The 18,521-nt window shown below is 45.0% G+C and overlaps 1 protein-coding gene across 3 annotated transcripts in view; it reads right to left on the bottom strand.

Annotated features, from left to right (window-relative positions):
- The window catches only part of DOCK9 (dedicator of cytokinesis 9), a 326,271-nt gene extending 318,102 nt beyond the window's left edge, over positions 1-8,169 (bottom strand). Inside the window, exon 1 of one of the 3 annotated variants that reach the window (XM_045869641.3) lies at positions 7,752-8,169. In XM_045869641.3, the coding sequence (XP_045725597.1) occupies positions 7,752-7,880 (129 nt within the window). In that variant the 5' untranslated portion in view covers positions 7,881-8,169. The remainder of the gene's footprint in view (positions 1-7,751) is intronic. The other 2 variants (XM_045869646.3, XM_045869647.3) reach the window with 2 other exon arrangements.
- Positions 8,170-18,521: the final 10,352 nt, after the last annotated feature.

Raw genomic sequence — 18,521 nt, 5'->3', positions numbered from 1 at the left:
GGACAGAGTGAAGAATGGAGCATGGAGGAGAAGCAGAGAAAGGGAAGGCAGGGGGGCTAACCGGCATGAAATGCTACAGACCAACAAGCTGAAGGCGTGAGGACTGAGAGGCCACCCCACACCAAGGACAGAAGTCAGGCTGCAGGGGCACAATCCAAGGTCACACAGTGGTTACTAGCAAAGAGGTACCAGAACACAAACAGCAAGGCCCAGGCTTCTGAACTTAACCACAAGCCCCCTGCCTTCCAGCAATGCAATGGAAGAATTTTCTCATCATTACTCTTCTAAAACAAAACATAATGGCATCATAAATACTCCACATTCCACAATTTATTTAGACTACTGTCAAGACCTTTAGATAGTTTGCAGTTGGTCAGTATTTTACATTTTCTGCCCTGAATGGTCAGCAATTTGACTTCAGACACTGAACCAACGCACATTTCAGGTTAATCCTCAGGAGAAATCCCCACAGTTACAAGCACTGGACCAAAAAATGGGAGCGTGTTAAAGTTTTTGATATGTAGCCCAACTGCAAAAGGATTATACCATTCATCATGTCATAAAATCCAGGAGACACAATTCTCATTAAATGCCATGCAAATGGAGTCCCTGGAGTTGTGACATGGGTAGTCCTGCAAATAGGAGTGCAAATAGGTTCAGCCATCCTTGCAAATACCTTTTCTATCTTTGCAAATTTGCAAATTTATCAGGCAAAAATGGCATCTTGTTTTAATTAGTGTTTCTTAGTTATTAGCAAGGTTGAACATTTTGGTCTACTCTTTTTGGCTAATTATACCCCTTTCTTTGAGAAATTGCCTATTGTCCTTTCCCATTTTTCCACTGGAGTGTTTTTCTTTTTGGAATTGATTAGTAAGAACTCTCAACAGATTTTTAAAAACTTAATACTGTGACTGAGATGGATATAGATTAATAGAGTGCTTAGTGTTTCTAAGTTTACTGACTTTTAAATTTATGGTACTACTTGTTAAACACAGAAGAGAGGTTTGAGTGTTTACATAGGACGGCAATCAGCAGAATGGTGAGGAACGCGTGGTCTGAAGCCACAATGCCCAGGTTCAAGACCCAGACCCTCCACTTACAGCTGTGTCATCTTGTGGTGACTTATTGTCCCATGTATGAAGCCCAACACATGTCCTAGGACACAGTAAGTGCTCAATAAATCCTGGATCCAGATATACTTAGTCAAGATAACCAATCTTTTCCTTTATTAACATAATCAGGACCCTACATTTGCTAAAAACTATTAAGTGATTTAAATACATTCCTCTATTTAATCTTCATTTTAAAAACTCTCTAAGATAATAATATCTAATAATCCCAACTCTCAGATGAGCAAACTGAGGCTTCAGTGAAGTAACCTACTCCAAGGCCTCAGCTCACCAGTGGCAAAGTCACAGCTCCCTTCCGAAGCCCCGATCAAACTGGTTTTTCCCTTTAATACTTTAAAAATCCCTTTCCACCCTTAAGTGATTATTCACTCCCACTCTTTTTATTTATTTCACATGCAGCTCTTATATTTAGTTATAATTTATTTTAGTATAAAAGGTGGGATCCAACACTGGTTTTCTGCAGCAGCATTTACTGAATGGTGTGCACCCCCCATGTTGGACTACTCCTCCTATGATAGCCTAAATGTTTACACACTGAGGCCTATTTTGGAGTTTTCTTTTCATGCCACAGACCTTTCTCCCTATCGCTGGGCCTGCATGACACAAACTCATCATTATTATTTACCCCCAAGATTACCCTTAGGAGAAGATGTCTCTAAGAAGCATATATTCATAGACTGCTATGAACCTCTTTCCTAAAATAGGTTTCAAAGAGACAAGGAAGGGGTGCCTGGGTGGTTCAGTCAGTTAAGTATCTGACTCTTGAATTTGGCTCAGGTCATGATCTCGGGGTTGTGAGATCAAGCCCTGAGTCGGGCTCCTCACTAGGCGTAGAGCCTGCTGAAGAGTCTCTCCCTCTCTTTCTCTCTCCCTCTCAAAAAAAAAAAAAGACAAGAAAAAAAATTATTTTGTGATGTACTCTCAGCCACTCATTGAAATTGTTCCCAAAATTAACAAATGTACCTCTCAAAACTTCTTTCCCTTCCTCCTAAAACTTATCCGTCTTTGCCCAAGCTGTTCTGCTCCTTCTTGGCTTACCGGGGCATTCTAAGCATTAGTTCAATCTCTCATTCTTTTCTGGAAAAAAAAAAAAAAAAGTCCCCCTTATCTCTGCATCTTCCAGATCCAATTCAGTTCTTCGTAACACTTTCCCAAGTACACCAGTTCTCTGTCATTTCATCTTTCTCTATGCGTGGAGCCAGCCATTTGACCCTTTAAATGTTCTCCTTTGTATTGTGACCCACCTTTTTGAAAACTACTCACCTGTCCACCTGTTTAGATCATAAACCCTCAAGGCAAAGGCTTGCTCATCCACAGCACCCAGCAAAGAGTCCTAGCACAGAGAAGGCCCTCAATCCATGTGAATAAAGATTTCACAATTCCCTCCCTCCCTTTTCAAATTCAAGGCATTACTAATGCCCTCCTGTCTCCTAATATTCAAATGGACTAGAAACCAAAGAAATAGAACCTGTTATTGATTATCTACTTGGAGAAGGGCCTCCACCCTACTTCCTGTGTTTTGGGACATTGCTGTTTGTTGGGCCTCCACCAGAGGGTGGAGAAAGACAGTGAGGTGATGCTCAGGCCAGCTCAGTTGTCGATTTACTAACATACCTGATTTAAAATTACAGCCAAAATGAGGTTTTACCTTACCCGAGGATTTCAAAGAACACCACACTCAGGTCTCACATTACGTCAGATAATACTGGAACCTTGAATTGACTGACCTAGGAGGGTGAGAAGGCCCCAAGCATATACTCCAGGAGAATATCATCCCATACCTTCTGTCCATTCCCCTCCAGTAACACAAAGGGAAACTGAGTAACCCAACTTGGTTTCACTTCATTTCATACTGCTGGATCTCCAAGGAACATGGAAGGAGACTTTGAAGCTGAACACACTAAGAGAAGATCAGTAAGGAAGTTGGAAGCTAGGTGACTTAGGCATTAGTACCCAAGTGCATACAGCTGGCAAACCCATGCAAAGGCCTGTGTCATAATATTTACACAAATCTTTTAGAGAAATGATATTTTTAGGCCTTGGGTGGCATACTCTGTTAGATCTAGGCCATTATGATGCTATCTTTAATAAATCTGAAAGACCCAAGGTAACATGCTTTGGGAGCTCCAAAAGCAATCACAACTCTACCCTGCTCAGGGAAGTTTTTCTTCTGAGCTTGCATATATTTTGAATGTGCTGCCCTCCTGACTATTCTAAATCATGGAAAGCTAATTCTGGAAATGCGGGGATTCTTCTTTCACTACCCCAAATCATAAATATCCTTTCCTACAGTCAAGAATATAATAATGGGACGCCTGGGTGGCTCAGTTGGTTAAGCGACTGCCTTCGGCTCAGGTCATGATCCTGGAGTCCCGGGATCGAGTCCCACATCAGGTTCTCTGCTCGGCGGGGAGTCTGCTTCTCTCTCTGACCCTCCCCCCATCATGCTCTCTCTATCTCATTCTCTCTCTCAAATAAATAAATAAAATCTTAAAAAAAAAAAAAAGAATATTAGTAGCAGTATCTTTACTACTCATAAAAGCATCTTAGAATTCAAGCATGCTGATAAGGAAAGGGACTCTAGGAACAATCTAGTAGAGCCCCTCATTTAATATAATAGAGCTCTAGGGTGCCAGGGTGGCTCAGCTGGTTAAGCATCTGACTCTTGATTTCGACTCAGGTCATGATCTCAGGATCGTGAGATCAAGCCCCGTGTTAGGCTCCTCCGCTTTCAGTGGGGAGTCTGCTTCTCTCTCTCTCTTCTTTCCCTCTGCCCCGCCCCTTATTTGCACACTCTCTAAAATAAATAAATAAATCTTAATATACACACACACACACACACATATAATAGAACTTTGAAGTTCAGAGAAGTTAAGCGACAGCCCAGCATGACTTAAGTAGCTGGTAGAATATATGCCAGGCACTGTCAAAGAGCTTTATCTATATTACTCATTTAATCCTCCCAACCAACCCTAAAAAAATAAGTACAGAATTATCTCCATTCCACAGATGAGGAAACTGAGGCACAGCAAGGCTAAGTTATGTGCCTAAGACTGCCCAGTGGGTAAGGGGCAGAGCTTGACTTATAATCCACGTGCTCTGACTCCAGAGCCCATAGTCTAAACTACTAAATCCCTAGGATTAAAACCCAGGACTCCTGACCTCAGAGAGGGTCTTCTCTATTACAGATAATTCTGAGCCTCACCAAAGTGTGAACCACATTCAAAAGGTTCTGCAAACCTTGTTTAATTTCTGATTAGAACAAACTACCTATCAAAGATGTTTTTTAAGCAATCTGGGAAACCTAAAGAGTATATCAACAGATAATTTGTTAATTTTATCATAATGGCATTATACTTCTGTACAAAATATCCCTATTTTTAACAACACACACTAGGTATATGGAGTGAAAGGACAAGAGGCCTGGAATTCACAATCTCTCTCTCTCTTTCACACACACACACACACACACACACACACACACCGGACACTTAAAGTTGGGTAAAATCTTGATAATTATTGAATCTGTGTGATGGATTACAAGGGCTCATTATACTATTCTCTCCACTTTTTTATATGTTTATTTTCAAGCTCTTCAAATTAATACAAAATCATTTTTAAAGGCCCACAAACCTGAGCCTATGAAAAATGAAGCTATCAAACAATGAAAAATTTATGAGCATGTCTCACTTTTAAAGTTTGTTAAGTGGCAGCCTTTATCACCCACTGAACTATCTAATTTTGTTGTTTCTGACTCTTTTTTTTTTTAAAAGATTTTATTTATTTATTTGAGACAGAGAGAATGAGAGACAGAGAGCATGAGAGGGAGGAGGGTCAGAGGGAGAAGCAGACTCCCTGCTGAGCAGGGAGCCCGATGCGGGACTCGATCCCGGGACTCCAGGATCATGACCTGAGCCGAAGGCAGTCGCTTAACCAACTGAGCCACTCAGGCGCCCAATTTTGCTGTTTCTGATCTCACTACCAGCCACTCACCAATGTTAGAAGCATGGCAAGAGCCAGTTAAATCCATACCCTATTCATTTTTAATTTTAGTCCATCTGCAAAATTGCTTAATTGGTCAGGTAGTTAAGAGTATTTATTGAGGCGCCTGGGTGGCTCAGTCGTTAAGCGTCTGCCTTCGGTTCAGGTCATGATCCCAGGGTCCTGGGATTGAGCCCCACATCGGGCTCCCTGCTCCGCGGGAAGCCTGCTTCTCCCTCTCCCACTCCCCCTGCTTGTGTTCCCTCTCTCGCTATGTCTCTCTCTGTCAAATAAATAAATAAATAAATAAATAATCTTAAAAAAAAAAAAAGAGAGTATTTATTGTTTACTATGCTGTAGGCATTGTATTAGCGCTGACCAAGTCATCAAAGAGCAGAGCAATACTTCCATCCAAACAGGGATCAGTAGACCACAGGGATTCCAAACCCTGGCTTGGTTGCTGTTCAGCCTCCTGCAAGGATCAGGGGGACCTCCCTATATCCTCCTAGAATAAAGCCAAACCAGAACGTATGTGGCAGGTGCACCTGCTGTGGCTTCCTGACGGACACTAGGGAGCAGCAAGAAGCAGCAGGTGGTGGCAGAGTACCTGGCAGGAGGTGAAGGGAGTGAGGCTTATGGGTAATTTTTAGTATATGTATGCTATCTCAAATTCCTCCTTCTGCAATGCAGAACCATTGCAACGCACTTCCCACTCAGCCAGGGAGCCCCTCAAACGCCCCAGTGATGACACCTGCTTTCCTACAATTTTTTTGTTTGTTTCATCAGACAGTGACCGCTGATAGACAACACTAAGAGCTGAGACACCAGCCAGGCATCTGACTGTTCATGGGAGGGTGTCTAAGAAAAACAGATGTACTATTAAAGTGTCATGAGGTAACACGGAAGTGTGTCATACACGGGAATGGACACTACCAGGTCACTATCAGTAGGCCACCCTCCAATAGGAAGGGCAGGTACTCAAGGAATGTTGCACATTACAGCTGTTGCACTGTTGGGCCTATTTTGGAACTTCTGTGCTCAACCTAATGGTTATTAAACCAGTACCTCCTCTTCAGTTCAGGTCTGCCAGAACTTTGGAAATCATGGCACAGTCATGTTTTACTTACTCTTCTTTTGCCTCAAATCCCTGATGAAGACAGCAGCCCCCAGTTAAAAGAACTAAATTTCAGGTGAGAACAGAAAAAATGCCAAAGATGTTGCAGGCTTTATCCTTAACATACGCACAATGGCAAAAGTCAAGAAGATGCAGGGAGTCCTCCCTTAGACTAAAGGAAGAGAAGTCAGTTCGGTTTTGGAGGAGAAGCCAGGTTCTGGTCTATTCCCGACTCTGCTCTACTCTTACCATCAACTGATCAAGTTCAATAGAAAGGAAAAAATAAAATCCCTGTTTATTACTGGCAGACTGATTGGAGTTCGAGGAATCTGGGGTGAGTTGGCAGAGCTGTCAACTGTGAGAAAAATCAAACTAAGCAAGCTGGATATGGAAATTAGCAAAGCTTCATCTCCAATCTCCACAAACATCATTCATGTCATCCTGTGTCTGCTCAGGAAGGGCATCTATCTGCCACCAGAAAGATGCCCCGGCTCCTGTGTTAAGGGCCCCCGCACTCAACGGGACAATACCCCACACACAGCACCACAAAGCACAGAGAATCACTTCCAAGGCCCATCTTCTTGCACCGTTCCAACAAACACCACAAATCACCCTCCCACAAACAAGCCCCTTTCCAGAAAACAAATGCCAACAACAATGCAAGGAGGAGCAAAAGTTTCCAGCTGCCTGGGAGAACATGCTGCCGTCAAAAGTCGCTCCTCTCCCGCACCTTCCAAGTGATCTGGACGTACTGCGTTTCCAAATATAGCAGGACGAGCCCTGGCTATGGGAAAGTCGATTCAAAACTTCATCTTCCTACAACCCAGGGGCCCATTCTTAAAGCTGTTCTGCTACGACCACATTAATCTTGGGACTGCTTGCTTCACTTGCTTCAGATCCCCAAACTTCGTAGTAATTTGCACAAATGCTGAAATTACCAAGGGTTGCTATCACGCCCCCTAACCCTGCGTAAGAGGAGGCCAAACCTCAGGAAGCCAGTTTAAGGGGAGGGGGCGGGACCGCTTCCCTTCTGGGGCTCAGCCCACCCAAAGGGTGCGCAGGGCCACCTCTTACCCTGGGTTACCGACTGGAAAAAGAAGCCCCCACCTCCACTCCGGTGCAGCTCTCCAGGCCACAGGTGCCAAGACCCTCCAGAATACCGGAAGGGCAGGGGACTGCGGGAGGAATGGGGGCAAAGGGGTGTAAAGCCCCAACTGGCAGAGGAAGGTAAACTTGGGGGGGGGGAGGGAGGGCAGTTGAGGGAGATGACGATCTCACTTCCAGGAAATTTCCCAGGAGGGAAGGGGCAACAGTGGGGAGAGGACCCCCAGACTCGGAGTGGGGATATGGAAGTTGCTGCCCTCCAGGATCGTCCCTTCTCTCCTGTCCCGCATCCACCACCTCTTAATCCTGCAGACCCAGCAGAGCCGTGCAACCCGGCCTGGGCCCGACCGACTTAGAGGAGCGCAGGGGAGGAGGTGGCCGCCCGCCCGCCCGCCTCCCACCGTCCGGCGTCCCGCACTCACCAGAAGCACGGAGCCGCGCACCACCTCCGACACGCTCTGCCGCAGCTCGGCCGCCGTGCCTGGCTTACTCAGCGCCCGGGTGAACTTCCGAGTCTCCGCCGAGGCAGGGAGCAGCGGCGGCTGCGACATCCTCGCCGTCACTGCCGCCGCGGCGCCTGCTCCCGCGGTCCGGCCCCGCCGCGCCGCCGCCAGGTGCGCCCCGGGCGCCCGGCCTGGCTCGCCCGCAGCTCCCGGCGCCGCCGCCCGCCCGCTCCCCCGGCCGCCCGCCGCGCGTCCTAGCGGCGCAACTCGGGCCGCGCCCTCCGCACCGTGTCACGCCCCGAGGCGCCCCGCGAGGCGTCCGCGGCCCCCCGCACTCAGAGCAGCGCCCGGGCTCGCTAGGGGCGACCGTGAGTGTGGCGGCGGCACCCCCATGCCACCAGCGTCCCTCGGCAGCCGCTCGCCGGGCCGCCTCCTCGGGGCGGGGTGTCCGGCGCGGCGCGGGGCGGGGCGGGGCGGGCGGAGGAGGGGCCGGCGCGGCGGGACGGCGGGCCCGGCAGGTCGGCCGGGCCGACGCCGCTAGGCACCGGGGCGAGGTGGCAGGACGCGGGCTGCCGGACAGGTGGGGGCGCCTCCGCTCCGGCCCCACTGCTTCCCCGGGCCGCAAGTCCGAAGACGCGAGGTGAGGGCCGCGCCCGCCGCCGACAGGGCGCACAATCCGGGGCTGGAGCGGGACCAAGTCCCCGAAACCGGCGCCTGTACAGCGGGACCCCACGGTCAGCGGCAGGGAGCGGGCTCGGCGGCACCACGCCCCCCGTGCGCCCGGGGCCTCTGAGGTTTCAGGAAGCTGGGCTTTATGCGGCACCGAGAGAGCACAGAGCCGCTGGGAAGAAGCGGCCGTGCGGAGCCGGGTGGAGCGCCCTGCCTGGGAGCCGGGCTGGAGAGCCACACGCACTCGCAGCGGCGCTTCTCGGCCTAAGGCCCCCATTCCGCCCCCCGGGGGCGTAGCGCGAACGGTGGGGAGCTTCAGGGAGCCGAAGGGAACGTCCCCGGGTGAGGGGCGGCGCAGGCCGGGACGGTCGCTGCGGGTCACGCAGACCCCGGCCCGCAACGGCGACCTGCTGCGTCACCTTGGGCGGGATCGAAACTTGAGCCTCGCCCACCTCTTCTATAAACTGAGGAAAAACAGTAACCTGCCCGAGGCTGAAGTGACACCACATGCCTTCCTGCCGCCCCTCCGCGGCCGGGCGGGACCGCAAGGTTCGCAGCCCGGGAAACCCAGAAGCGCGGGCCTGGGAGCCCAACGCAGCCCAGGAGCTGGCGGCTGCTAGCGACAGCCACCGATCTGAGGAACTTCCTCACACAGCCTTTCCCACTTTCCCATCCCTAAGGGGTCCCACCACCCTGTCTCCTGTGCCCCTCTTTTCTGGGGAAACCCTGAGCAGCCTAACTCCGACAGGGCCGGGAAGAGGGCGTACCGTGAGGGGGGAGGGATTTGCGCTGAGCCCCGGGCGCATGCTCAGTCGTTTGGGTTTGGGCGGGTTCCCGGGGCGGGGAGCCCTTCTTAAAGGGGACTCCGATGATTGGTCGGTCTGCGCAGGCCACGCCCGCTGCCTGCTGATGGGCAGCTCCTTACCTGCCTGGTCGGATTCCGCCGCGCGAGGTAGTAGCTTGAAGCAGGCCTTTGGACGAGTCGCCGCCACCGCTTTAGCCCAAGTTCCCCGAGGCGTTGAAGCCTTCGTCCGCGGAAGGACGGAGGCCGCTCATTGCGACCTACCCCACCAGAAACACTGGCCTAGCTCGGAATCTTAAAGTGGTAGGGGAAACTACCAATCTCGTGCAGAAAGCAAAACACCACGGTTCAGGACTTAATGGGCAGGTCTGGCATATAGTAAGACCGGAGGTTAGGCGTGCAGTTAGCGCTCAATAGAAGCTTGCTGGGTTGGATTGTTTTCCTAGTAGGTTGGAATGCAGGATGTGGCTCTTGAGTGAGCCTGGCAGGCTTGAAGATACACAAAACAAGTCATGTATGATAAAAACAATTCACACTAACCCATTTCCTCCTCTGCGATTTAAGGGAATAGCCTAGACATGTCCCAGTCCTCACCTGTTCCAGGAGTAGAAATGGGTGACCCCCACACGGTGAGGCAGATGCAGGTCCCTATCTCCCTGCCCTTCAGGGGAACTTGGCGCTGTTTTGTATGACCACACGCATCCCACATTTACACCTCTGGGCCACCCTGGGGTACGTCACTGCCTTACCTAAACTGTTAGATCCTAGTCTGCGAATCCTAAATTAAGATTTCCCTTTGGGATTCGAACTCCCGAAGTAGTCCCAGACAGCACAAACCTTTACCCCATTGTGTTACCTTGGCTCTCTAAACCATATCTACTTCCATAGAAGGCAAACAGATTATGTATTTTTTTAATTAAAAACAATAGCAAAAGCATACAGGTTGTGAGGTTTTCTTTTTTCTTACCCTTTTTGTTTTAAGAAACATAAATTTAAAAAAAAAAAAAAGAGCACATATATCCGGAAAGTGAAGGGTTTCCCCAAACCTCCTAATTTCACCCATGTCTCTACCAGTTCTAAATTCCATGCTTGCTTGCCAACTCATTAGTTCTAGAATGGGCAGATTTTCATTTAGGAAGCAGAGGATGATGTGTAAGGTGCTGACAGTAGTTCCTGACAATGTCTTTTTTATTTTTTTTATTTATTAGAGAGAGAGCACAAGCATGGGGGAGCAGCAGAGGGAGAAGGAGAAGCAGTCTCCCCACTGAGCAGAGACTGATATGGGGCTTGATCCCTGGGATCATGACCTGAGCTGAAGGCAGCTGCTTAACTGACTGATCCACCCAGGCATCCCATTACTAACAATGTCTAATCTTAAAGTGCAAGTTCTTTTTTTTCTTTTAGGATTTTATTTTTAATTAATCTGTGTGCCCAACATGGGGCTCGAACCTACAACGCTGAGATCAAGAGTCACATGCTTGGGGTGCCTGGGTGGCTCAGTCAGTTAAGTGTCTGCCTTCTGCTCAGGTCATGATCCCAGGGTCCTGGAATCAGCCTCCATGGGGCTCCCTGCTCAGCGGGGAGCCTGCTTCTCCCTCTTCGTCTCCCTCTGCCCCTTGTGACCTCTTGCTTGCTCACTCGTGAGCTCTCTCTCAAATGAATAAATAGAATCTTAAAAAAAAAAAAGTCACGTGTTCTATTGACAGAGCCAGCCAGGTGCCCCTCAAGTTCTTATAGTCAAAGAAGGAGGCATGGAATATGTGAACTAAGCCCAGGAGTATGGATTTTCCCAGCAACCCAAAGCTGAGCTTTTTTTTTTTTCCTGGTGAAGTGTGTTGTTAATAAATGGGACATTTCTCATGTTTAAGTTTGAGCAGAAAGTTGTTCCTTACTGTTATGGGTTTAATTGTGTCTCCTAAAAAGACATATGGGAATCCTAACCCTGATACCTGTGAATATGATCTTAATTTGCAAATAGGATCTGTGCAGATGTCATCAAGTTAAAATGAGGTCATACTGGGGGCACCTGGCTGGCTCAGTCAGTGGGCCATATGATTCCTGATCTCAGGGTTGTGAGTTTGAGCCCCACGCTAGGTGTAGAGATCGCTAAAAAAAAAAAAAAAAAAAAAAAATTAATAAATAAAATGAGGTCATACTAGACCAAAGTGACTGATGTTCTTCTGAGAGACACAGACACATAAGGAGAAAACTCTGTGACAACAGAGGCAGAGATTGGAATGATGCATCGACAAGCCAAGGAATACCAAGGATTATTGGCAACCACCAGAAGCTGGGTGGGACAAAGAAGGATTCTTCCCCTGAGCCTTTGGACAGAGCATGGCCCTGCTGACACCTTGATTTTAGATTCCTAGCCTCCAGATCTGTGAGAGAATACATTTTGTTGTTCTAAGCTACCCACTTTGTGGTACTTTATTACAGCCGTCCTTGGATATAAATACACTTACCAAAGGCTATTTTTTTAAATCCCCACCAGAGCGGACCTAGAATTGTCTAAGTTTTTACTACTGCATCAGCTCTCATGAGAGAGGAGTCACACCTTTATAGAAGGATGAGCATCACCTCCAGGCAAGGCTACTGCATGGAATGGAGATGCATGGTATTTTAGGTGTGGTGGAAGAGACATCCATCTATTTTAGCTTGAGGGAGTAACCCACCTTTGTTTTTCCGAAACCATAGGAAGAGAGTTTTCCTTTCTGTTGAGGATGATACTAGTAGATAGTAGAAATGAGATGTAATTGCAGCCGGTTTTGAAAATTTGCATATGAATGACTACCACACCCAAATACTTATAATTCAAGCATCATCCATGTTTTAATGATAACCTCTTACTGCATCATTTCCTTGTTAGGTTTGCTTTTAGGATTCGTATGTATCTTAATGATACATAATTAGTTTAAAATCTTTTCCAGGTAAATCTTGAGGAAGCATATCTGGTTTTAGTATAAATAAAAAGTAAGCTGTAAAGACTAGCCAGTCCTGCGGATTGTAGCGTCCAGAGACGTGTGAAAGGAGCTTTCACTTTTTATTTTATCCTTGCATCAATTGAGTTTTTAAAAATAAGCGTCTATTATTGGTGTACTTTTTTTTATACAAAAGTTGGGTCCTTTATTTTACAAAAACTATGTTGAACTCTGCTGTATACAAAGCACTACTAGAGATCAATATTTATAACAATAAAATTCTGCAGTTTCTTACAATCTGATGGTGAATAGACTGAGTTTTTTATTGTGGTAAAATGTACATAGTGTACACTTAAAAGAATATCATTCAATATCCTTTGAAATATGAAGTCATCATTACCATATCCAGTTGTCTCCTGTATTTCTTATAATCATTAATATTTGTAATTCAACTGTTTTAGACTATAGCAGAGAACATTGTTTCATGTTTGAACTACTCTTTTTATAGTAAATAGTCTTTGCTACAAGACTAATAATAAAGTAACGGTGAGGGGCTATTAAATTAGCTAGAAAAAAGAAAAGACACCTGTTTTTAAAATAGAATCTGTTACCAGCCAGATTCATTCTATTCACCTTTCTTTAAAGGACAGCGTCAAGGGGCACCTGAGTGGCTCAGTCAGTTAAGGGTCTGACTTGTGACTTCCACTCAGGTCATGATCTCATGAATCATGATCTCATGGGTGGTGAGATGGAGCTCTGGGCAGAGCCCTGCACCAATCCCTTCTGCGAGCCCCATCTCAGGCTTCACGCTCAGCTGAGAGTCTGCTTGAGATTCACTCCCTCTGCCTCTCCCCCCACTTGTGTGTGTGTGTGTGTGTTCTCTCTAAAATAAATAAATCTTTAAAAATAAAATGAAGGGCAGCTTCAATAGTTTGCCATTATCTTTCTAGGACAAGGAATCCAAATTGTATTTTTTAAAAAAAGTTTGCAGAAATCCTTTCAAGAGATGATATTGTCTGACTTCCTTCTAAATCCCTAAAATATTCTATAACACTCTTTACAGAATAGTGCATCAAACTATGGCTTTTCCTAAGTTTAACCATCTATTACCCTGAGATTGTGAGGAGAGTCCCAGATCCTACCCTCCACCTTCATAATAAACAACCAGAAATGAATCCAGTGTAGAGACCTTGTTCTGAAATGCTTAGAATTTCCTCTTCTTTCCTGAAACAAAATAGTTCTGACCTTGGGTAGGCAAATGAACTCAGAAGAAAAGAAGTCACAGTTCATTATCAGCTCCTCCAAATTTACTGTACCTCATGTTCCTGGGAGTGGTGGATAGTAAAGAATTCCACTAGAGTGAATTTGTCTCATTTCTGAACCTCTGGGGCTGGTCTGACTGGTGAGGAAGCCTCACCGAGCTGGGGGCCTGGATGTGTGCCCTACTCTGTGTTCATTATTCCAGGGTGGGAACCCTTCACAGACTGCAAAAACCGGTAAATATCAAAGCTGCAGCTTTTTGCACGCTGGAGTTCAATGAAACATGGGGCTTCCTAGCTCTTCGAAGACATTCAGGGTTGTGGGTTTGGGTCAATTTTGTCCACTAGTGCAAAGGATAAACTGTGGGAAAACACTAAGGAAGATGGAAGAAAGTGTGAAAAGATATTTCCATATATTAAATGAGAAAATACAATATTTTACGTAAGGGATGGGGAAAAGAACCTTGCACAGACCAGTCTGACTACTAGAGTTGTATTTGTCAAACTCTCCAGACTGTGTCCATTTGCAACCAAATATTTGTATAGAGCTGGTTGCATAGAGTGACCTCAGTAACTATGGTAAGTACGGTGATGTTACCCTGAAAGAAAATACAACCAAATATTTTTATCTTACCACTTGTATTTCTTTAAGATTTATTTTACTTTATTTTAAAATATTTATTTATTTTAGAGAGAGAGAGAGTGCGCACAAGCAGGAGGGGCAGAAGGAGAAGGAGAGAGAATCTCAAGCAGACTCCACACTGAGCTTGGAGCCCGATGTGGGGCTCGATCTGATGACCCTGAGATCACGACCTGAGCCAAAACCAAGAGTCAGATGCTTAACCAACTGTGCCACCCTGGTGCCCCTAAGATTTTATTTTTAAGTAATGTCTACACCCCATGTGGGGCTCTTGAATCCCAAGAGCCAGCCAGGCACCCCACCACTTGCATTTTTTAATGTTTAAAACACATTTATTATAAAGTAGTTTCATTCAACACATTAGTTTACCCAACAGTAGACCCTGTGACAGCTTTGGCACCTCCTGTAGTTTCTCTCTTTATAAAATTTTAAACCCACAAATTCTTCCCCATTATGTTGCATTGTGAGGGTATGGAAAAAGTAAAACACTCACTGAACTACCAGTGTCATAACTGAATTTCTTGTCCTAGCCTATTCTTTCCACAAAACCACAGGTTGCTGGAAGTTTAGCCAGCACCTTCTCCTCACTTACCTTGACACCCCAATCCCAACATTTCTGCCACCCAACAGAGGAAAAATTCCAGCTGCATCAACATCCCTTTTGAATAAATGAAAATTTATCATTAAAGGTGAAGGGTAGTTGAGCTATAATACAAAAACAAAATGTAAGGAATTAGTAAAATGAGTCTATCAACTTCTATAGATTGTGAGAGAAAGGGGCAACGTTGTGGGATGTCTTCATTCAGATTTTTTGCTTTCATCCTATTTTGACTTTTTACTCTTTTCTGAGTCATTGAAATATTGCTTAGATCATTTAGAACGATCTGCCATTTTCTAACATCAAAATACAAATTGTTTACTCTTTTCATTGTCATGTGTATGAAATAGTCTTAAAATGATAATTAGAGATAGCACTAGGAAATAACTATTTCTGTAGAACATTACATTTACCCTCATCTTTTATTAACTGACACAAATTTATTCAGTCGACAAATATTTATTGAGCACCTACTATATGCTAGGTGCAATTCTAAGCACTGAATAGATAACATGATTTCTGCCCTTGTGGAGCTTCTATTCTAGTGCAGGAGACAGTCAATATGGAAGTCAAGTAAGCAAGAGGAGGAATATTTGGTAAGGCAAGTACTAAAGTAATAAAAAAAAGCAAGGGAGGGGCTAAATGATCAATAATTATTAGCTATTAAATACTTAGGAAGTGTTTCAAGGAATTGTTGTCACAGCTGTTTGCTATACACACAGAGAGGGTCTAGATTGTGAGATGGATCTACCTACCCCAAGGCCCAGGAGATATTCCATCACCAACTTCTCTCTCTTTTTCTCTTTGGATTAGCCTCAGATTTTTATCCTCTAGTAACTGCCATCACCAGCAGTTTTGCTTTTATTTGTGAACATTGTTGGCAATTTACAAAGACTAAGTGACACCAAAGGAACAAATTGTTTGTTCATTTCATTCTTGGTCTGTAACGTGTAGTCCAGAATACCATTAACACTCTGTAGGGCTTGTATTACAAAGCCTAAGCTCTTCACCTCATCATTTAATAAAAGAGAGTCGGTGACTGATGTTGAGGGAAAATTGTCTTTAATATCATTGACTATCAACAACCTATTAGTGGCATAGTAGATATAATCACATAATGATCATATATAATAACAGTGAATGCATAACTATTAGTTTGGTTTAAAAGTGCTGTTGTTGAAACCATTCTGACCTTATCAGATGAATTCCCACAATATTCCTGCAAGATAAGTAAGTTAAAGTTCATGTCACAGATGAAGTGTATAAACACAAATAGGGATGTGTTCCTAGGTAACTTATCTTTGCAAACAGGTAAGGTGTGAGGGACTGGTCTATCAAGGCCATATCTGAGGAAATAACTAGAGCATTGTCTTCAATTATCTCCATTGTAGAGAAGGCTTTTCAATGAGCCAATAAGGCAGAAATCAGGCAGGAATTCTGCTTAATGTTAAAAAGTCTACCTGAATTGACCAGTTGAAATAGAATCCAAAAGCCAGTTTCCCTTGAAAAAGATTAATTTAGCACAATTTACACAATTCTTAAAAAAAAAAAAAAGAATAAAAATACAGAGTTTAAATAGTTTGGGGGAGAGGGCATCTTGAACAACAAAATAAGTGAGAATCGGGGAAAATGGGGCTTAGAAAAGGATTATGTCTCTTAAAAATATACCACTTCTCATAGCAGAAAAATGTTGATCTCTAAATGCCTTTTTCAGGTTTGGGCTCTGGAAGAATGTTGGCCAGGATAAATATTGGAGGAGTGAGCCAAAGGGAATCTGGTGTGGCATTCCCTGAGTTGCACCCGGAGGAAATCTTAAGGCAGAACCCCTTTTTCACTTGGGAAAAAGCCTCAGGGTCTAAAAGGGCAATGATTCTGTTGAGGACTGGCTACCTAATTTGCCATCATCCATGTACTCTGTTCAGGACTGGCTACCTAGTTTGCAGAGCCCAGTGGAAAATAAAAATGGGGAGCCTCTTGTTCCAAAAGAATTTCAAGAGCCCAGGGGCCCTTCTAGGCACAGTCCTGGAGGCCCCCCTTCATCATCAGCCATTAACCCTTTAGATGATCCCAAGGCATAGGCTCAGAGTTACTGGGCAGTGGCTATTTATCAGCCAGTAAAGACAAAGCTCAGTGCTTTAGCAACAGGTCCTTCAGTTCCAGCTGTACCAGCTTTCATGTTGGCCAGACACTAGACAGACTGACTTTAAAGTCTTCCAGCACATGGTAGAATGAATAAGTATGCAGAATAGATCTTCTTGATGCGGAGAAAGGGGAACCCTCCTACACTGTTGGTGGGAATGCAAGCTGGTGCAGCCACTCTGGAAAACAGTATGGAGGTTCCTCAAAAAGTTGAAAATAGAGCTACCCTACAACCCAGCAATTGCACTACTGGGTATTTACCCCAAAGATACAAATGTAGGGATCCAAAGGGGTACATGCACCCCAATGTTTATAGCAGCAATGTCCACAATAGCCAAACTATGGAAAGAGCCCAGATGTCCATCGACAGATGAATGGATAAAGGAGATGTGGTATATATATATATATACACCATGGAATACTACTCAGTCATCAAAAAAATGAAATCTTGCCATTTGCAACAACGTGGATAGAACTAGAGGGTTTTATGCTAAGCAAAATAAGTCAATCAGAGAAAGACAATTATCATATGATCTCACTGATATGTGGAATTTGAGAAACAAAGCAGAGGATCATAGGGGAAGAGAGGAATAAATGAAACAAGATGAAACCAGAGGGGGAGATAAACCATAAGAGACTCTTAATCTCAGGAAACAAACTGAGGGTTGCTGGAGTGGAGGGGGTTGGGAGGGATGGGGTGGCTGGGTGATGGACACTGGGGAGGGTATGTGTTGTGGTGAGCGCTGTGTATTCTGTAAGACTGATGAATCACAGACCTGTACCCCAAAACAAATAATACATTATATGTTAATTTAAAAAAAGAATAGATCTTCTTGACTCATGGGATAGAAAAATGCATGTATATACAGTAAATATTAAAACAGAAATAAACAATAAACCCACAATGCTGAGATCTATGACATCACCCAAAAGCAAGTTTGAATAAACTGATGCCAAGGACTTCAAAAGAGAGAAAAGGAGAAACCAATACTATTCAGAAGCACTGCATAGCAATCCTGAAAGGCTTGGCTAAGCTGTGTTCCCTCCATGACCATGGCAGTGGCCATGAAAAGAACTGAAACAATAATGCTGTAGAAATGTTTGCCCAGCAAAACCAAATCCCAGCCAGAACTTAAAAATATATCAAGGGCTTCACACCTATTAGGAAGGCTACTGTCTAAAACACAGAAAATAACAGGTGTTGGCAAGGATGTGGGAAACCGGAACCCTCATTGTACTGTTGGGGGGATTAGTACAGCTGTGTGGAAAATAGTACGGTGGTTCCTCGAAAAATTAAAAATAGAACTACCTTACGATCCAGCAATTTCACATCTGGGTCTATATCCAAAAGCGTTGAAAACAGGGTTTCAAACAGGTATTTGTACCCCATGGGTACAAAGCAGTATTATCCACAATAGCCAATAGGTGGAAACAACTCAAGTGTCCAATGATAGATGAAGGGATCAATAAAATGTGCTATATCCATACAATTCAGTCTTAAAAAGGAAAGAAATTCTGACACAGGTAGCAACATGGATGAGCCTTGAGGACATCAGGTTAAGTGAAATAAACCAGTCCAAAAAAAGACCAATATTGTATAATTCCCCTTTATGAGATGTGTAGTCAAATTCACAGAGACAGGAAGTAGAATGGTAGTTGCGGGGGGCTGGATGAAGGGAGGAATAAGGAGTTAGTGTTTAATGGTACAGAGTTTCAGTTTG

This window comes from Mirounga angustirostris, unplaced genomic scaffold (genome assembly GCF_029215605.1).
Source record: "Mirounga angustirostris isolate CCGP_5_RB_7025 unplaced genomic scaffold, mMirAng1.0.hap1 SCAF_3, whole genome shotgun sequence".
NCBI lineage: Eukaryota > Metazoa > Chordata > Mammalia > Carnivora > Phocidae > Mirounga > Mirounga angustirostris.
The sequence above is the reverse complement of the archived record's forward strand: the minus strand, read 5'-3'. Positions and strand labels throughout refer to the sequence as shown.